The sequence below is a fragment of the Festucalex cinctus genome, chromosome 8, assembly GCF_051991245.1.
Source record: "Festucalex cinctus isolate MCC-2025b chromosome 8, RoL_Fcin_1.0, whole genome shotgun sequence".
Classification (NCBI taxonomy): Eukaryota; Metazoa; Chordata; class Actinopteri; order Syngnathiformes; family Syngnathidae; genus Festucalex; species Festucalex cinctus.
The window spans coordinates 10,854,696-10,876,116 of NC_135418.1; the positions used below are offsets into that span (position 1 = coordinate 10,854,696).

At 39.7% G+C, this 21,421-nt stretch overlaps 1 protein-coding gene across 2 annotated transcripts in view; it reads right to left on the bottom strand.

The window, feature by feature from the left end:
* The window catches only part of cdh4 (cadherin 4, type 1, R-cadherin (retinal)), a 223,985-nt gene that overhangs the window by 37,826 nt on the left and 164,738 nt on the right, over positions 1–21,421 (bottom strand). For both annotated transcript variants that reach the window (XM_077528441.1, XM_077528442.1), the window contains exons 5-6: positions 19,045–19,200; positions 7,401–7,545 (exon numbers count right to left, since the gene is read on the bottom strand). In XM_077528441.1, coding sequence (XP_077384567.1) covers positions 7,401–7,545; positions 19,045–19,200 — 301 coding nt within the window. The remainder of the gene's footprint in view (positions 1–7,400; positions 7,546–19,044; positions 19,201–21,421) is intronic.

Consider the following 21,421-nt stretch of genomic DNA (forward strand, 5'->3'; position numbering starts at 1 on the left):
AACACTTTGTGTTGGAACAAGGAGAGATCTCTGGCAGGATTTCTGGGAAAATGACGTTTTGCATCAGGCAGCCATTTGCAGGTTGTTCTTACTGCTGAGATAAAATAACAGGGTTGCTGCAGGGGGGCAAAGTAAAGATGCTTGAGGGATATGAGAGTGTAAGCAAGGGAAATGCTGCATTTGATTGAAAAAAAAAACTGAAAAGTAGAATATGATCATGTTGAATACATAGTAAATTGGCTTCACATGTATTACAAGGTAGGCAGGAGAGGCAGTGCCTCACTACTGTTCTCTGGTGTACCGGTAATTTCATTTCCCCTGCATTTGAAAAGTAAAAACACATTACATTATTGTGTTCCATGTTAGTTCTATGGTCCGTGATTTATCTTGATATATATATATATATGTATGTATGTATATATATATATATATATATATATATATATATATATTTTTTTTTTTTTTTTTTTTTTTTTGACGTACTACAATGATGCGTAATTGTACATCCACAACAGTAGGTGGCAGTGCAGCTCTCATTGTCAAAGAGTACGCAAGGAGTCATGTTTTCTTGTTCATGGGGGGAAGAGGGTGGAAACAAAAAATAATTTGAGAAGCACAGGTTTGAGTGACAAGCTAAAGAGTATAAGATGTTTCAGGATTTCAACCGCTCTCACCTAAGAAAAAAAAAATCAATTTATTATTAGTAATAGCTATAGTAGTTGTCGGGCACCACATTCATTGGTGGTCTTTTTTTCCTATGGGAATTTTCTTGTCGAATCCCACCAAAATCAAGACTGACAAGTGTCCTAAAAGGGATTGTGTTTGACCTCGGAGGTGTCACAGTTACTTTTGGAGAGGAAATAGAGGTGGGCATTCCGTTAGTACTGACAGACTGTCTGTCTGTTTGTCACTGACACACACGTTTTGTTGACGATTGATGGACTGACAGAATCTGTCTTTCGGTTCTAAAATAGCGGTGATGAATAGCGATGACAGAAGCGTGTTTAAAATAAAATGACAGACGATTACAGTTTGGTACGGTTTGAAAAAAAATGATGGACTGACGATAAATGGAGGGTGCCCAGGATGCTGAGGAATGGCGGACCAGCAAAATTTTGTAAAGTGCCCACCTCTGATAAATATGATTGCATTTTCAATGAATATTTTTACATAATGTGTTTGTCAAGACTGTCAAAGTCACTGAAAAGTGAGCAGATACAGGTGTCCCCATAACCGGCGGTTGATGGCACAATAATTCGTGACAAAATAAATGTGGCCAAGAATTTCATTTCAAACATCATCAAGGTACAAACCAGAGTTTGTCAAAAAAGAAAGGAAAAGTTGATGGTTCAAAGAACAATAAAAGTGCAAAAAATAAATAAATCATATTTCTTTAAAATATTATCATCCTCTTCACATTTTGGCCCTACTACCTTTCATTATAATAAGAAGGCTTCATGGTAACCCCATCTCATATCCAAAGATGACCGCCATGCCCAAAAGGGTTAATCTCTGAGCCTGTTTAATTCCTCTTTAATTTGAATACTAATACCGAATCTTAATTGCTTTTCACCAAAATCACTGGAGCTGAACATTTTACTGGTGGCAAATGCAAATATTATTGGTCATTTTGCCCATGTGACCCCGATATAATCCGTGAGCTATATGAGCCGCTTCAACATCTTCAGCCAGAATCAACTCCTGCCTCCCAATTAGATTTGAAAATAAGAGGAAGAAGGCTGGATATCAACATTCAGAATGGAAAGGTACGAAATTGCCAAGGAGAAAAAGAAAGTGGAAAAGCGGCAGTAAAAAAGTACAGAGGAAACCCACAAAGTGAGCAGCGATGGATGGCATGAGAGTACAATAACTCTTATCAGTGTAGGGGAGATTGGGGTGGAAGTGGAGGTTGAGGAGGAAAGGAAGTTAGGAGAAAAGGCGGAAACAGTGACTCTTGTGGGAAACAATAAGGCGACACAATGTTCATATGGCCTCTAATGGAGCCGACTGCTCTCTGAGGACAAAAGGAAAGTAACTTTAGAAAAGCAGCCGCTATGAAATAAGGTCACTCACAGCCGTTCCTACATCAATGAAAAGGTCAGATTAAATCCACGAGGGCATTTTTGAAAGAGTCTTGATGCCTGTTACTGCACAGTGGTCATGTCTGTTGCTCTCAGACGACCCAAGTGCGACTGCAGGCGTCAGTGAGGGGGTGGGTTTGGCAACACGACCAAACTTCAAACTTGAGAATGCTTGAGAGTCAGATGTATATCAAAAGATGGCAGAGAGATAGAATTTACTACAAAAAATATACTGTAGTTCTGGTAATGTCCTTGATTAGTTCATTGAAACTAAAACCGAATGTAAGGTTCTGCTTCTACATCCTGACGCTGATTGGTTGAATACCTCGATTAACATGACGTCTTACATGATTGCATACTTTCACAAGGTTAAATCACTTTAGCAAAAAGTCATACTATTGTAGGCTTTGCATCCATTGTTTGAATTGTTTTCCATTTCAATCAGTTCTTGATTTGTAATATCCAACAACTGATTACAAACCAGCAGTTCTTCCAACTGCATCAGAGAAGATTACAGTGTGTGCGTTGAATATTTTGCAGCCATAAAACACATGGAAATGCCAAAATCAGAATATTGAATTTCAATCATTAAAAAAATCATATATGCTAAGCTTTCTGGTTACATTCGGATTGACTAACACTTTGACACTGAATATGACAGATTGAACACCTTTGCATAACATTCACTTTTCAATATCAGCGATACGATGTAGTACAGTACCCGCACACATCCGCCACTCTTTCTCACACTTTGCTTCTGACATCAGTCACAGGAACTGTAATTATAGGAATGAATAAACTGCACTATGACTTACTGTATTTAATAAAAAATAGCTTCAAACCAGGAAGGTTCTACATTCCAAGTTGTTTAAAAATATAAAGACAACATTTTGATAATTTTAGGGTAGGCCTATCCTTTATAAACATGCCATCATGGGCACATGTCGTTGTGCAAATGTAACTGACTACAATCTGTAATGTAGGGCATGAATGAGATTCACTGGGTACATTCTGAGGCATATACATTTAACATGCTTCCAGGCAAATATGCAGTACTAGCTATTGATGGACAGGATAGTGAGCTAGCAGGCTAGCAAAGAGCTTGTTGGACTGGTGTAGCAATCGTCCTAACCGCCTCACTCGGTTTCGGGTTGTGGGTGTAACATAACATAACGGACTAGCAAGCTAGCGGGTTGACTGGTGGCTGGGAGGGCTGATTAATGCCAGACAGCCGTAGTGCGTACTTGCACAAAAAATAGCGACGAGTGTAATGGTAAAAATAGTTTAATGCTATAGCTCAACAATTCAGTTGTTTACAGTATTTGCATTTGTTTTCGGCCTTTATTTTCAAACATTTTTTATTATTTAGAAACAAAACACTGAAATCACTGTACAACGACAGCGAGTTTTGATGTCTTGGGTTTACTTCCCCATTCAAGCTGGCTGTGTATGTTGATGGATGTTTCATTTGACTTATCTTTCCTAAAGTGATTAATGCAATTATTTCTCAGAGGGGAAAAAAAATACAAGCTAGATGATTTCTATGTCATCACATTGCACGTCAAAAATATGTAAACAATTACCTTTAATTTGGACAAACAGCAACCCATAGAGTGCATTTTGTATGTATGAATTGTTTACAGTGTTGAAAAACAGTGAATTCACGTGAAGTGGAACATAAGCACGCACAGATCAGTCTGGCAGCTTACAAAAATATTCTGGAGCCTTGCGTACAGGTTTGGTAATGTTGTGGTGATACAAGGTGACAAATAAAGCCAGCTCAAATTGATCTCTGCTGATGGTCTGCTTCCTTCACAGTGTAACATCTGGTGACGGTAATGCTTCCCTGTAGATCTCTTTGGTGGCTTTCATGCTACATTACCTTGGGAGATGTGCTGCAGTGCTTCACTGAACCTTTGATATGTGTGTCTGCAGATGCAGAACCCAGCGATGCTGCTATACGTGTGTGTGCTCTCCTTTACTTGGCAAGGCTTGAAGAACAGAACATTACAGAAATAATTGATTTTAAACGTTGTGGAGAATTAACACATGCGCCTAGGATGAAACCAATGAATGTTGAATAGGACTAAAATGCAAATATAGGAATTTATTTTCTGTTTTTGCTGCTCGAGTCACAGCAGAATCATTCCGATGGGACCCAATGCAATTCAGAGAAACTCATTCGCATTACAGTGAGAATTAGAATTTTTACATAAATTTTTCTTCCAAATGGAAATATAGTAACGCTAAATTTCCGTAATGTTGGAAAGCTGAACAATATATATTTATTTCAAAGAAATAAAACAAACTAATGTTTTTGTAGTAATCATTTATTAAAGTACTTTACAGGGTGAAGGTGTTGCATCTAACAGTCAAATGTTTGTCATTGAGGCATATCGTTTTGGTCTGAATATCTTGCCTACAACACCAAACGTACTCTTAACCACTTCACACCCATAAATGGTTGCAGTGGACATGACATATTCACAAGCCAATAAAACACCGAATTTGGATGACATTAACACTTTTGGTTCATGATTGGATCTTAACTAACAAATCACAATTGCAAGTTGATTTGCATGATGTTCATGTTAAGTAAGTAAGTAACCTTCATTTGTATAGCGCCAAAATTTTGCAAATTAGCATGGTAAGTTTACAACACGTTACAGCCATATTATCCTGGCGTCCACATCCAAACATGATAACCTCAAAAAAAAAAATAAAAATAAATCCATGTTGTTTCTAAGTGGGAAAAGAGTCAAAATCACCCCCCAAAAAAAAGCCCAGCAGAAAAAATGCAGGGCTACAGGTGCAGAGGGTGAAGTATGGCCAGATATTGACATGCATTTACAGCTAGTTTTGGGAAACTGTTCTGATTTTCTTTCCAGAACAAAAAAGGACTGGCTTCCTCAGACAAACATGGTGTACCCGAGTAAACTGGGAACTCCTGTGAGGATGTATCAATTGGGAGAGCAGCTGTTTGAGACTACATGGGACGTTTCTTTGGTTAAGTATTAATGTCAGAGTTGTGCTCCAAACAAAATTCCCCAAAATGTTTGGGAAAGACTTTGGTCTGTTTCTCACTGAGCGGTGAATGTTTGCAAGTGTTTGCAGGATTAACGAATGTTGATTTTTCGTCAGGGTTCATCGAAGGCCGCAAACCGTCGCAAAGATACTCACTCAGATGTCTGTTTAAATATTCCAAATTTCTTGGCACCATGCACGAGCTTGAACAGAGGCTGCAGTTATGCTTTCGGCCAGAGGTGGCAGTTGTGAGCAAAAACGTGACAACCTATGCAATTCAGTTTTAAATTCATATACACTATGTCAATCTGTTGACCGAAATGTATTTGTATAAAAGAAACATTGCCAATTTGTGCCAAATATTTTATGATAATGTGATTAACGGTAAAGGCTCTTATAGAAAGCATCGTTTTAATGAGATCATTTTGTAGTGTACAGTGTTGTGGACACCACCTGACCTGAAGTGAACTTTAACTGAGTTCATTATTAGTGTGGAAGACTCACATTAAATCACAGTTGATCTAGATTCTTCAACTTTTCAACCTATTCAAGTAAAATGAATCAATTCAAGTAGCAACAACTCAAAAATGTGTTTTCTTTTACATCAAAACGGTTAACACCTGATTTTGTACGAACAAATAGGAGCAACTAGACAAAACCTCCTGTTAATTTGTATCACAAAATACTTTCTTGTCAAATCTGCATTCAAATGCAACACAAATGCCCATTTTACATTCCCATTTTGAACTAAGCAGTGAGCATGACAATGATGAAATGAAAAAAAAAGACGGAGAAATGTCTGGTTGCTCTCTCTAATTAGGTTCTCTGTATATAGATCCATGCTCCACTGAGAAGAACCCCCCTCACACACACACACACACACACACACACCCACCGACACACATCATGCCTTCCTATATTGTTTACAAATCCCCTTGAGATTAAACTTTGCAACAGAACAATAACTGAACGCTGTGAAAACAAACACGGGTCCTCAGGGTCTGATTGTTAGAACAAGAGTTCGTCCAGTCGAGACAAGAAATCTACTTAAACATTCTGCTCTCATATTTAGCTTGGCACTGACCGCAGCTCGCTTTCCTAATACTCCGGGAAGAACTGCTTCTCTCCATGGTCCACAGAATTTGATAATAATACATACATTGTTAAAGAAATGTCTTATGCAGCAAACAAACCCCAAATCTAAAAAGAATGTTGGTTTGTTGCACAAGTCAAAGCCTTTGTAAAGTTGTGATTGCTTTTAAGGGACTACTGGACTATGGATCGGCATCCCACAGTGGGGATGGGAAGGCAACCTTTTCCAGCCATTTGAGCATTTTTTCTCTATCTCTGATATTCAGCTCAAGATCTATGTACTAGTTCGCTCTTCGTCCTCACTAGTAGCATAATACCAAGACAACTACGTTACGAGTGACAACTGCACTCGTTGACAACTGTGTGCAACTGCAAGCGTATCGTTATGATGCCACCCAAAAAAAAAAGTTTGTCAACCGTGAAGGGAGTCGGGCGGGTTGTTTGGAGTGGATTGTGGACTGAAGATTCCAAAACTTACTTTCAATAGAGATTTGCTGTCTGTTACGCTCTATGCCCCCTTCTTTTATATGGATGCTCCATATATTTCTTTGACTGGGGGGTTTCAATGCAATATTTCTGTGTTTGAGATGTGTCTGGTGTATTGCCAACAAAAGACATTTTGACATTTTTCTGTCAACAGGGAGAAGCGGGCTACCCAGGTGGATGCCCCATCAGCTCCCCCACTTTGCACGCTACTAGTCGCCAGTGAAATCAAGTCTATTTACAATCAAATCTTGTGTGTCACCTGACCCATACTGGCCTTTACGAGGCCCAATATTAGTGTGTTGTAATGTACCAGAAAATAATTCAAAATCCTAGTCAATCACGTTTTGTTCTTGTGAGCAGGATTTTAAGCCTTGTTTCTTAATTAAAATGAATTGATTTGGGGAGAAAGGGAAATGTTGTGCCAAACACAAGACATGTTTTTCTACATCAAACAGTTAATGCCTCGTTGGAGCACTTTAATGAGTGGTGCAACTGCACCAACTGCGGTGCAATTTGTTCCTGTTAATTGGTATCACAAAACTGAATAAAAATTGCATTCAAAAACAACACAACTGCATTTTTAAGTTCCCCAACATTAACTAAACAGAGACCTTGAAAATTATTTAAAAAAAATGCATAAGTGTGGAACTACCAACGTTCAAACATATTTGGAAATATATACAAACATATATACATATACTAACCCCCCCGTCTTACCTGGCTTGGATCCTTCAGCCACAGAGCCATTGTACACCTGATTCTTAAACTCGGGCCTGTTGTCATTCATGTCGATCACGTAGATGTACAAATCAATTGGATTCTCCACCTGGTTGCCATTCATGTCCACTGCATGGGCTCGCAGCTGGAAATACGCATGCAAACAAACAGACACCTTCATTATCATTCAATACGCAAAATGAAAAACAAGAATATGCAACACACTTTGACACTAAGTTGTCAGTCCAACTTTGGCTTGTTAATTGACAGCCTCATTTAATTGGCTGATTTTTTTTTAATCTTGTCTGTCAATAGGTCACAAAAGCCTTTCTCTTATCTGGGAAAGGAGTAAAAAATAAAAAAAAAATAAAAAATTGAGCTCCCGCATCAACACAAATAACAGAGGCTCAAATAACATCAGTGAGCTGTTGCTTTCTGGTATCTTTGTTTTTGTTTATACACCAGGATAAGAAAAAGAGGAAGAGAAACAATTAGTGTGAAAAAAGAAAGACATGAGATGAATTTACTTGTGGAAGCAAATATGAGATATAAACTCACACAGGCATGGTGGTGATGGTGGGTTTTTGCTTGGACAGATCCGACTGAAGGTAATTGCTACTCACATGAGTTGTCAATCTACAGGCCTTTCTTTCACACATTACTTCTCTCCCATCACCATCAATTAACAACATCTGACAGGAATTGAAGTTATTGTAACAAACTAGAATGTATGGCTGACATATGTCAGGTGAATTTCTGCTTATGTTCTATTCTACTTCATATATTGGGCTAATATGTAACAATTTGTCTTCACAGTCACAACCCATCCAAAAAAAAAAAAAAAAAAAAAAAGAAGCAAAAAACACAAAAAATAATGACTAAGCTGTCATGGTTTGGGATGGGTTTTGGTTTGTTTTTTTATTTTTTGCTTTTGTCAGGATTCTAGTTTAGAATGGGTTTTGTTTGAGTTTGTCATCATGTTCCTTTTAAGTTCCTTTTAAGTTATGTTCTGCTTTCCTTGTGTCTCCCATTGCCTCGTCAAGCATTGTCCTACCCGCCTGTGTTTGCCAGACTTCCTTGTGTATCAACCTATCAGCACCCTCTGCCACTTGTGTCTTTCCCAGCTGCGTCTCGTTGTGTCAATTAGTGTGTGTGTCTGTATTTAGTCTCTTGTCTCCCCTCTGTCTGTGTCGATTCATTGTTGTTTTCCTGCCGTCATGCTGCAAGTTTTTCCCCCGTGCCTTAGTGTGTTTGCCTTTTGGAGTTTGCGTTTGTTTTGTTTAATTGAACTTCCTTTTTTTTTTTTTTTTTTTTTTTTTTTTTTTTTTTTTACTTCACCTCTCCCTCCTCGTCCTGCTTCCCTTTCGTTTGGGTCCACAACCACACCTTAAACACGACATAAGCGAGGTGGATAACACGGACACACAGTTTTGGCCAAATCAAGGTGAAAACATCTGCAGCACAACTGCAGCTGCAAATGCTCCCTCGAGGCAAGCTGGCTCATCTCCGCCAGCTCTTCTTGTCCAGAAAATTTTGTCAGTTGTGCTGAGAGCCCAGCTGACCAATTCCATAGTTAGATTTTTGGAAGAAATGCAGCAGGAGGCTCAGGTGATATATATACTAGAAACTCAAATCATTCAGCTATTCTGTAGTTATTAAAGAAGACTATTTAAGGCAACGTCTGCTTGAATGGCAACCACATCAATTTAGTGTCTGTCAATCAGAATATAGTAATATATCTACCAAAGTAAGTACAGTTAGACATATCGGCTGAGTGCTGATACACCCTGGGAGACCCGCGTCCATTGAAAAGACACTTCCTGAGCCACTTAATGACCCTCAAAATGTAATTTTCCCATTGGCTGAACCACAGCAACAACAACAACAAACAGAACAGCTCAATCTGTTTTCTCAGCAGTAAATATGGCACACTGAAAGATGCGTGAATTCTGAAAGTGGGATTGCGCGTGTGGAAGCATGTGTGATAACGAAGCCATATTTTTGTTTGCATTCATTTAAGACTCTGTTTTCGTAGGCCGTGTTGCTTGTGGATTTAAATGTGTTATTCAGCATGCATGCTTCGGTCCTTTATGTGTGTGTGCATGTGTGCGTGTTCCTTTGAATATGCCTTGCGGATGGAGTATGTGTGTCGCTATGTCTGGTGGAAAAAATGTAAATGTGATCTGTGGGCCTGGAGGAATATATGCGATTGTGCGGTTTGCAGAAGTATGCGTGAAATGACATTTGTGTAAGGGCCAGTTTTGGTGTATGTGGACCGTGCACACAGGGGCTTGCATTTGCCCATTTGACATTTGAAGTAAAACAGAATCATACTCCTATCGTATTTACACACATCTTTGATTGTTTTTCTCTGATTTCTGCTAATCTAACGTATCATGCTGTGCTTTCACTATTTGACGGAGCAAAATATACACATCTTTATATGACTGTCACCTGTGGTAATCTTACTGTTTAATAAAGCTATGACTAAAACATACATGTACATTGAGGACTGACCAACTTTTTATTTAAAAATAAATAAATAAAAATATTGCAAAATACAATCATTTATGGGCTGCTATACATCGTCCAGAAACATGGCCAGGCTATGTGGCAGGTCACATTATGTTCTTGAAAAGTGTGCACATGCACAAGTTCCAGCTGTGAACATAATATAGTGCTAGACTTTATATTAATTCCAGTTAAATTTTCATGAGAACATGTTGCTCTGAAACTCACTTATATTCCACAAGCTTAATCATTTGCACTCACATTCACAGCTACTGGCAATTTTGAGTCTTCATTTAGTTAATGTTTTAATGTAAATTCTATGGCCCAACCAATATGGATTTGTGAGGCCGATGCTGGTTTCTGGGAGAAAAATACCGATTACCAATTAACCAGCTGATTAATAAAACAAAATATATAATGTATAAAATGAATCCCCCCCAATGCATTTCAATGGGTATTAATTAGGCGCTTGAAGTTATCATGACATTAGTCCTTATGTGTGTTTTTTGTTACCAGTATCAATCAGTTAATTTAAAGGAATATAAGACTTGTGAAAAACTAACCAGCTGTTCTGTGAAATGGTTCAACTCTTCCCTGAAAAAAATTGTCAATTTATGTTGAGCGATTCTGATATTATAATACTTTCTATGAATATTTTTGCATTACGTACAGTATCAGCCATTTTGGACTGTTACGTGATCATAGTGATGAGTCGCGTACGTAAAATACGCATATATGACATGGCTGCCAATGACAACTAAGACACGAGGAATTATTGCGTCCCAAGGAGGACATCAAAGGTGGAATTACGCCCAATAGCAAAGAAGCACTTTTTCAAAAGCAGTACAACCACGGGGACTCGCCAAACAAATGTGACAAGCCGGCTTATACAAGCCGGCTTATCGCGAGTCTGGGTTGGGGAGCGTCTACAAGTTGCGTGTTACAGAGGCTCAAATTACCAGTCAAGTCACCATTGACACTCGACACTGGAAATGCAATTTATGGATGGTCCTTAACCTGGACGGTAAATATCCTGGTGACTTTTACTCTGCTAGCCCAGCTACATGTAGTGTGCTTAGCACGCTTTAGCCCACATTAGGAGAGGACACACCCCACCCCCACACAGAATGACATGAAACCGGAGAAAAATTGGCACATTATTTGGGATAGAAGATGATCTTTTTCTTGCCCATTACCTCAGCAAACTCCCATTGAAATGAACGAAGGCGGCTTTTGTTTACGCACTGGGATACGTCACCACGATCATCTGACCAGGATAATGGCGTTCACCACAATATGTTCTTATTTTGATACTTAAACGGTTTAAAATAAAATTCAGGGAATAAGATGCCAGAGATATTTGCACTTCTTTATACACAATGCCTAATCCAATACTGGAGACGGTGCAACGATTATTTGAAAACTCAACAATTAATTAATTGTCAAATTAATTTACAATTATTTTGTTACTGTCATGATTTGAGTCATGCAGGAGTAATATTTGGGTCTTGTCTCATGGTCTTGTCTCATGTTTGGGGTCACGCCTGGGTTAAGTTTAAGTAGAGTTCATGACCGTGCGCCCGAGTTCATGACCTGTTATGTGTCTGTACTGATGTAACAAGTGTCTGTTTACAAAACGTGATGTTCGGAATGTCAACCTTCAATCCTTTAGGTGATTCTCTTAACTCAAGAGTTATTGTTGTCATGTACACACGTTAGCATCGGTTAGCATGTTTACAGCAAGGGACTTGAATGACGCACACTTCTCTCGTCAGTACAGATATATATACTACTGGAGTGATAGTGCGCCTGGTGATGTGATGAGCACGCAGACATCCATATTATATGCAAATCGACGGATGAGCAGCTGTTGGGGACAATGGCTTAAGTGTTTAACAATAAATCGGGTTATTAAGGTTGTTATTACCTTTTCTCTGGTCAAGTTTGGGCGTTTTAATTGGAAGAAGTCCTGTCTTTGGCCGTGAGGTTGAACACCGCAGTTCCTGTACATCTACCGTACTCGCAGTTGACAGGCTTTGTACATGGCGACACTTTTACCAGCATTCCATTGTTCATTGAAAATTAACATCTATTCCATACTTTGGACATTAAACTTGCCGGAGTACGTTGTGACTCTTGTCACTCTTCAACTTTCCTTCCGAAACCGAAAGCAACGCGCTACTTTACGTCACATAACTGCGACATGTTTTGCGTGACTTTTTTTTTTTCTTTTCACCCACACATAAACAAACACCGTCTCCCGGGCAAAGTCTCGCGTGACTTAGAGTCGAGGAAATGCAGTTTAAACAGCTCGTTTGTGAATAATAATCTCATTCATCCAGGATGACATTTAATTCTCAAGGCACTGAATCGATACAACTGGACTGTTTTGGTTGTTTTATAAGACAGCCTGATTTCATATATCAGCAACATAAAACCGATTTATGACATCTTGACCTGGCCATCGACCGGCTGAAGCTATTTTTAGACCGATACGTTAGTCCGTGTGCCGGCACACTTGCATCGTTAAACTCAAAATCGGATTTCCGGTTCTAATCGGTTTTTGTTACACCCCTAATTATTACCCCCCCTTTTTTTTTTCCCAGCTGTGACTTTCGGTTGTGTGTAAAGTAGTGACATCCAGGTCAAACATTATGCTTGATGACAGTGAATTTAAAGAAAACACAGGAAAGAATGTTTTAAATATGTCACATGTGCTCAGGAATGTTTTGGAATGACGTTTTTATATATAATACATACGTTGGTTAAATAATACATTCTTGAAAATTCCGCAAATAGAACTTATCTATTGGTATGCCGTCTGTGAATGAGGCCCACTGAAATCTGTGTGTTTGCACAACACAACCAAGCATGAAAAACTAAATGTCATTTGCTCAATTGCTTTGCTGAGTCACAGGAGCTTTGCCTGACAAAGCTAAAGCACAGACTATGATCCACTCCCTCTACTTCCCCCTGGTGCTAGTCTGTCAAAAACAGCAGGCTCTTCTCTCTTTTCACGCGAGCTGCGAACTAACAAGCAAAGTTTGGCCCGTAAGAGCTCAGCAGTGCTTGGAACTTCCTGTCATGTTGAAATAAAATGAGAGATGTGATACATTTCCCCTGGGCCAATCGCTTGCAACATTCTCTAACCCTAAATCATACATCACATCGCAACCAGCATGGGTCCACACAAGTCTAATTAGGAGCACCATTCAACTAGAAGAGCCTGAAAACTAATACACTCTCTTCTGAGCAGACAGTGTCTTATAAGAGCTGTACACATACCATGCGACTCTTCTTTCCTAGGGACTAATAATGTGGCAGCGTTATTGATCCCAATTCACTAGATGTGTGTAAGAGAAGCCAAATATGCATACGTGTTAGTTCACACTACCAAAGCACATAAGGTAACAAGGCACACGTATAAAAGAGAATGGAAAACACCCTCACAAGTACAAGACAATTCAATCAAGAAGACAATCCTCTGAAGATATGTGTTTGTTCATACGGCCTGTGCTGTGTGTGCGCTTTGGTATGTGTGTTGACAGGGACGCTGAAGTGATCAACTCCCCTTTATTCCATCTCTCCTCCGAGACAGGCGTATGCGTTTGCATTAGTTCTATCAGCAGCATGGCCATCTATCATGCTGACAGGCACGCAGGCACCGCAGGTCTGATTCTCCAGCGCACCTTGAGTGGAGATGTCACACTCTTTGCCGATATAAACTGAAACCTGTAATGTGTGTATATTAACCAATGGCCTGATATTAAAGGGGTTCTCATGAGGTCTGCCTATCTAATTCACGCATGCACAGAGCCATTTACAACGGGTTCCGGAGGGGATTCTCCATCGTTCGCCGTCTCATAGGTGCATGTACTGAGGAGCCCAGCAGGTTGCGTGCAGGGTTGCTGTTCAGTAGGACTATCAAATATTTTGTTACTCGGCAGAGGTAGGCATTTTACATAAATTTGCTGGTCCATGACTCGACAGCGCTCTGGGCACCCTTCAGTCACAGTTAGTCCATCATTTTTTGAAGAGGAATTAAACTGATTTTTTTTTTACTATTCACCACTATTTTACGACAGAAAGACAGAGGCGGGCATTCCGTCAATGTGTCATTCTTCAATCATCAACAAAATGGTCGTCAGTCCGTGACGCGCTGACGATTACACTGACGAACGAAAACCCACTTCCGTCAGTGCTTATGCTGCATTCGAGGATGGTCGGAAGTCAGATATTTCCGAGTTCAAACCAGGAAGTGTGTACGGGAACGCTCTCTTGAACTCAGAAATTCCACTTGCGAAGTCGGAAAAAAAGGACACCGACTTCGACGGACTACAAGTAACGTCACTTTACAATGGTTTCCCCTTTAGAAACACAGACCGTGAATGGTAAAACAAAATGTTCTTGAGTATAAAACTAGTAGCTTTCTTCATTCATAAATATTAACATAACTTCACGTAACGCAACGTACGTGACAGTATACCGCTATCTCCCGGCATGAAATTATACGGTGAACTACTGAACTGTATGGAATTCTTATGAAATAAGATAAAAACAACAAATGAAGCAAAATTATGAGAAGTTAAATTTGCTGGAGGTCAAAATGAGTTTTAAGAACCAAAATAAAAAACAATTCACCACTACCCGCCATTTTGGATGTTTACTTTCGCCTCGAACGCATTCAGGTCGGAACTGGAAAAAAACAACTTGGATATATCCGACTTCCGACCATCCTCGAATGCAGCATAAGTCGGACATTTTTAAAAAAAGTTCTCATCATTCATCAGAAAAACGGTCATCCGTCAGTTACGGACTGACAGAGAGAGCCGTCAGTAGTAACGGAATGCTCACCATTGGTATTCGGACATTCTACTGAAAATTCAATGGAATAAAAGGGTATTAAAATACAAAAAAAGACCAATTGGTTTTAATTTTTAGTTAACATTTTTAACTTAAATTTAAACTGTGTTGAGCAGCACACCATTTTCCTTTTAAGAAACATTAGTGGGATTTTAGCAGACATCGTGAGCATTCTGTCAGTAGGTACTGTCCGTCACTGACGGACACCCGTTTTGCTGATGAATGACGAAAAACTTAAAAATGACACACAAAGCAATGACAAAAGTGTTTTTTTGTCAGTGTAATCGTCACTAACCGGGTCAAGTTTCGACAGACCTTGTCTGTCACTGACGGATGCCTGTTTTGTTAACGAATGACGGACTGACCGACAGCCCGTCAGTACTGGTGCAATACTGTGTTTGCTGGTCCTAAAATAGTGGTTGACAAAGTGATGACGGAAAAGTGGTTATAACTGACGATTACAGTTTGTTTTGTTTTGAAACAATCACACAACAGACTGACGATGACTGAATGGTGCCGAGGGCAAGAGATGTCAAAAGTACAAGTGTTCAGTACTTAAAGCAGCTCTATGGAAGATTTAAAATTTCAAATCGCTACTGCCACCTGTGGCCGAAAACAAACTGCACGCTCGTACACGCTGCGCGCACTCGTACGTGCACAACCTCAATACTGAAGACTGGGCTCTTCATATCCAATGAAACTATGTTTTCAGAGGTAAGAAGTTTTATAGTGTTATACAAAGCTGGCCACTTCACGGGATGAGACTCTCGATCCCCACTAAACAATTGATGTCCACGGGACGTGCAGCTCATATTGCTTTAGTCGGTCGAAGTCCAGTCCTGTGCTGTACTCCAAAACGATGTGCAAATTACGTCAATTAATTGGACCTCATTCCAATGTTAATTTGCAGTTACATATTGTAGTCACCCCGCTTGACGGACGTCAACCTGATTCTAGTCATTATTAGTGTATGTCGCCCCCAGGCTAGCGTCATTGTGCATTAGCCGAAAGGTGGGCTGTCATTTATGGAAATTGACGATTGTGAAAAACATATAGACCCATTCACTACTTAGTGTGATATGGCCGTGAATGTTATCGCCATTCAGTAGTACCGTTCACATTCCGTTAGCATAATGTAGCTACAATAGGCTGTTTTCACGGAGGAAAATAAGGCGACATTTAGCCTGATTCTTCATAGTCATTCTGATCTATTACATTCAACTTTGCCGCCCCTTTCACGCTAAATGTTGCCGTCCACCTCACTTTCACCCCAATAGTTACGACCGAGAAGTGATCGATCTTGAGGTTACTGCTATTTGAAAACAACACATTTTTTTCTAAATGTCAAGATACTCGCTTCTTACCTTTTGGAGTAGAAAGAAAGCCAGCTGTGAATCACTTTTCTAATCCAAGTCCGATCTCAACGCTCTCCACCGCTGAAATGTCAAACCAATGTTCACTCTCGTTCTTGCCTGGCGTCGGACTATCAAGTTTAGATATTTTTTTTTTTTTCGTGGCACTTGACATTGTTTTCATTTTTTTTAAGCAGCCTTCCGCGGAGTAACAGCGGGTGTCTGGGGCAGCGAAAATCTGTACTAGTTCCGTCTTCGCGACAACAGGAAACAACTGACGAGAACGTGCATGACGTCACATCCCGCAGACAGAGGGCGGGAAATTCTAAGGATTCGGACCGGACGCTTCCGAAATAATATTGGGCAGAGGCTTGTAGGAGTACCCATTGTGAACAGCTAAGATGTTGATCTACTAATTAGAATAATATTCAGTCATAAATGGTCAAATAAAAAGGCTATTGTTAAGATATTTTTTTGGGAAATCCTACATATAGTAGCTTTAAGTAAAAGTATTGTTACTTGTGCAAAAAACTACTCTGATAAAAGTAGAAGCACTCCCTTACTTAAGTAAAAGTATGAAGGTACCAACATGAAAATGAAAATGTACTTCAGTAAAAAAGTGCAGAAGGAGAAGGAGTGGCAGAATATCCAACTGCCGTTCAGCATTCGATATATGTATACTATACTATGGTGCATTTTTTTGTTGTTGTTGTTTATAGCATCGTTTTGGAATGGTGGTGGTGTTAGTGGTGGTCGTGGGGATTGGGGGTATTTGAAACACCAGACTTGCTAATTTCATAAAGATTTTAAAACCGTGCTTGTTATTACAAGTGAAAAAAGAGGGCAAACTTTTGCATTTTGTGTTAACCTCTACCATGATGTTCCCACACACAAATTGTACACAGTAGTACTACACCTTTTTTTTTTTTTTTAACGAAGCCGATCATACATGTCAACCGCGACAGAAACTTTTTTTTTTTTTTTTTTTAATTCCCGCTGACAATTTTAGAAAAAGTGTGGATGTCAGGATAGTAAAACATTTTCTTACTTTAGCCCACTGGTATGCTACTAGGGTCCAGATGATAAAACTCTAGCAGGCGGAATGACAGACAGCTCACATGCTTTGTAAATGTTAGTCTTCTGGTGAACACGATCACCACTAGGGACATCATTTTCCTCCATTTCGACAAACATGCGCGTGATTGTTGACTAGCAACTCACCTTTTTTTCCGGTACACAGTGGGTGCGTGAGCTATGCGTGTCTTACGTTGTGTCGTCACACACCCCAAAAGTAACGACCCCATTTTCAAAATATAAGAAGTAAAAAGTACCGATGTTTGCGTTTGAAAAGTAAGAAGTAAAAGTAAAAAGTCACCATAATAAAAAAAAAATACTCAAGTACAGATACCTGAAAAAAAACTACTTAAGTACTTCCCATCTCTGCTGAGGGCACTAGTGAATAACAGGCCAGAAAAATTTTGGAAATTGCCCACATCCGGATTTTAGACAAAATACCATACCATAGATTTTGGTCTGTGGACGAAGTTACGTCAGAAACACAGGAGCGATTTTGATGGTTAAAACAGCATAAACCTGGTTTGTTAAAAAGTAATCAGTAGGAAAGGAAACGGTTTCTGACTCTCAGCATCAAAGTGTGCAAAGTTCCTTTAAAATGTCATCAAATGGCTCTCGCGAGCCAGGTGCGTCTAGCAGTCCATTAAACTGCCTTTAAAAAGTAGTCCGATGGCTCTCGCGAGCCAGGTGCTGCGAGCCATCTAGTAAATAATCCAATGTCTTTTGCAAACCAATCGCTGCTATCTGCTAGCGCTGCTATCTGCTAGCGCTGCTATCTGATAGCACTGTTATTTGTTAGCGCTGCTATCTGCTAACGCCGGTATCTGCTAACGCTGCTAGCTGCAATGACTATTGCTAGGAACCTTAACCCTGGCAACAGGCGTAATTCAACGTCAACGGAATTATTTATTTATTTATTTTTAATGAACATGATTTCAGAGGAATGTTGCCATTGACGTTGGTAGCCAAAGTCAGCCATTACACCGCGACACACTGCCGGGAACCGGGAACAACTTCAAAATAAATGTGTGCCAAGGCACTCATGTCCATATATTATTAAGATAAGATTTATTTTGAAATTGGCACTGTGTTACTGTCATGCATAGTATGAAATGTTACTGTGTTTGGTTTGGCTAGTTTCTTGATATTAAGCAGGTATCTGAGGCTGAAAAATACCTTCTTCTTTTTTTTAACCGAGGAACTGATATTACTCGAGGACTGAATTCAGTCCTGCTGTTTAGCTATCACTGTACAGATTGCTCAAGGTAAGCGTCAAGCATTGTGTCATGGAGCCTTGGCTTTGGTGTCCACAAAGGTGAAAAGGAGAAATACCGAGAGCGAGGGGAGAATAAGTGGGTGGAGGAACCTCGACCTGCTTATGCCATAAACAAACACACAACACATCAATCATTCTTGCTTATAAGGGAATACACATGCACACACACAAGTAAGTGTGTTTGCATATAGTCACCTGCTCATTAGCTCTGATGGTAGGAACAAAGTTTTGAGTGCTTCACCACATTTCTCTGTTCTCGCCATCCTGTGCAGTCTAAATGACAACTGAAGTGTATATTGTCATCAAATTTTGGCTTTCATTGTTAGATTGGGCCTCAGTCAGAGCCCTGAGAGGATGGAGGGATGGAACAAAAAGTCCTGTGAATGTGCTCTGACTTGTGGTTTTGTTTTGGCACGCAGCGACATCAATTGTGGAATGAAATGTCGACAGAAGACGAGGAAACGTGGAGCCACATTTCCATTGGGGATAATTGTGAGCTAACCAGACCAGCTTGAGTGGAAAAGTCAACCTGACAGACAAGACACCAACAATGTATTTATTGTCTTACATGGAAGGAGGCTCTCTCCTCTCTGTCCAGCGGTTGAGTGACAAACATGTTGCCGCTGATGGGGTCAATGTTGTAAATACCACTGGGCGGCTGATCAGCCCCTGCCCCAGTGATGCTGTAGCGGATGCCAACATCTTTGTCCTGGTCTGAGCGAATCTGAGGGAAGAGAAGAAAATCAAATAAGAGCATTTTATTTAAAATACAATGTGCCAGGTCCAAGTGTTAGCTCATTAGTTAAGTAGATTATGGAAACAAAAGTAGAGCTGGTACAGCATTCCATAAGGATTTGTGACAAGAGGGTCCTGCTGCAGATGAAAAAACAAACAAACAAAAAAGAAATTTGCATCTATCGTGGTCGAAGTGATTCCACTGTAGTCTGCATCGTGACCTCTGTCAAGGTTTGCTGCAATTTTGAGTCAACTGTTAAGGGAAATGATGGGAAGAGTGATAAAACTATATAGAATGTCTGCTGGTTTTAGTGTGCATGGTTTGAGCAGCTGGAAGAGATGGTGACCAGGATGCGAAGGGTCAGAGAGAATTTTGCCTGCCCTTGTCTTGGTTCTTGCAAGCGCACAAGATTGGGTAGCAGGGCTATGTGAACTACTACACGAGCAATAGTGTAAATTGAGAAGGCATTTTTCAAGTTAGTCTAATGCCTTGAAGATGACATCGTTCCAACGTATTGTCTTCTGTTTGAATGTGACAGTTTCTTTGCAAACTTGAGGGATAAAAGTGACTTACTTTCAGCTTTGAGATTACAGAAGGACATCTTCCCTCCAAGATGATATAAACTGATAATTGCCAAGAACAACGATCTTTGACTGAAACGTAATATCCCATTGTGCACTGTAGGTGTTATTAACACATAATGCAGCTTTCCTTTGAACACTTTTCAGTTTCCAACATTTATTATTTGCTACAACAATAAAAAAAAAATATATCAATGCTTTTGCTCAGTACATTGCTGACAAAAGAAGATGGATTTGTAGTCTTCTTTCAGTGGCATTGATTTTCATTACATTCCAAAAAGACATCTGAGTCACTGTTATTAATGTGACAAGTTTTGGATTGCTAGGGCGCAGTTACTGATGGAACATTCTCACCTCCACATCCCTTTTTACTGACTCCCCTGTCTGAAATGCATTGAATGGTGAACCCAGTAAATGTGAAAATAGAGCTGCATTCATGGCTGATGATGACAGCTACAGCACTTATTGTTAATGGATATTTGAGGCTGACTTTTGCATAAAGTTTTTTTTTTGTTTTTTTTGTTTTTTTGACATTTGTGAGAATGTAATAAATTAAATGTGCAAATAACTTCATTTGTTTTGAATTCAGCTGAGTGGAAAGACAGGTTATTCATGGCCACATCACATGGAAATGTTTTATTTAATGTTGTTTAACAATTCATTATCTCAGACACATAAAAGATGACACTATAGTTTGTCATTGGCATGAAGGCAAAGGGATGTGAAGGGATAAGAAGTCCAACTGTGATGCTGCTCTAAACTAGCTTGGGGTTTTTGGTGCCTTGCTCAAGGGGACCTCAAGAAAATCATATTATCTCTTACAATTTCCCGGTTTCGACTATCATTTGAAGTCAAGAAAGTCAAGTCATTATAGACTGAACCAGTGCCATTGCAGTACCACTGCAACCACTACCTTAAGCTGTTAAAACATTTTGGATTCTTGCTCGACAAATACTCCCATATTTAGTCCATTCTGATGTTTTTTTGTTTTGTCTCTGATTGTTTAAAATAAGTCTGGCCCATTACTTTGGTGACAATTCCAAGGGAATAATCACAGATTCAAATGGAGAAAATGGAAAGCTTGAATCATCTTTTCTCTCTATCTTTCTCTTCCTCTCCGATGCAATTTCCCCGGTCTGTGAGTCTGCAGATCATGCATGAAAATGAAATGACTTCATCCGTTCAGCTTTGACGGCGGCTTCTGCATAAAACATCTTTCTGTTTGAACACGATGCCCTCTCTTTTAATTTCCACAGTTGTCTTCCCACAGCCACAGAGCAGAACTTTGCTACAAACCTTTCACAGGTAGCAGTTTTCCCTCTCTGTCGGCACGGGAACCCGAGGCCAAGTGTAATCTGAAGTACAATATGTCTATCAATCATTTCACGGAGTCTCTTCCACCCGGCAGAGAAACCTCTGTATGGTTCTGTTTTACTGCATTTGCTTTTCACAATCCCCACTGTTTATCTGCCTCAAATCAGAATCATTAACGAGAACAATTGTATTCCTTTTAAAATAAAAATGAAGTGCAGGATAACCAGATGTCCCTTTTTAACTGGGACAGTCTTGTTTTGACCCTTGTGTCCAGAGTCCCGGTGGAGTTTCGCCAACCCCATTCTGCATTTGCG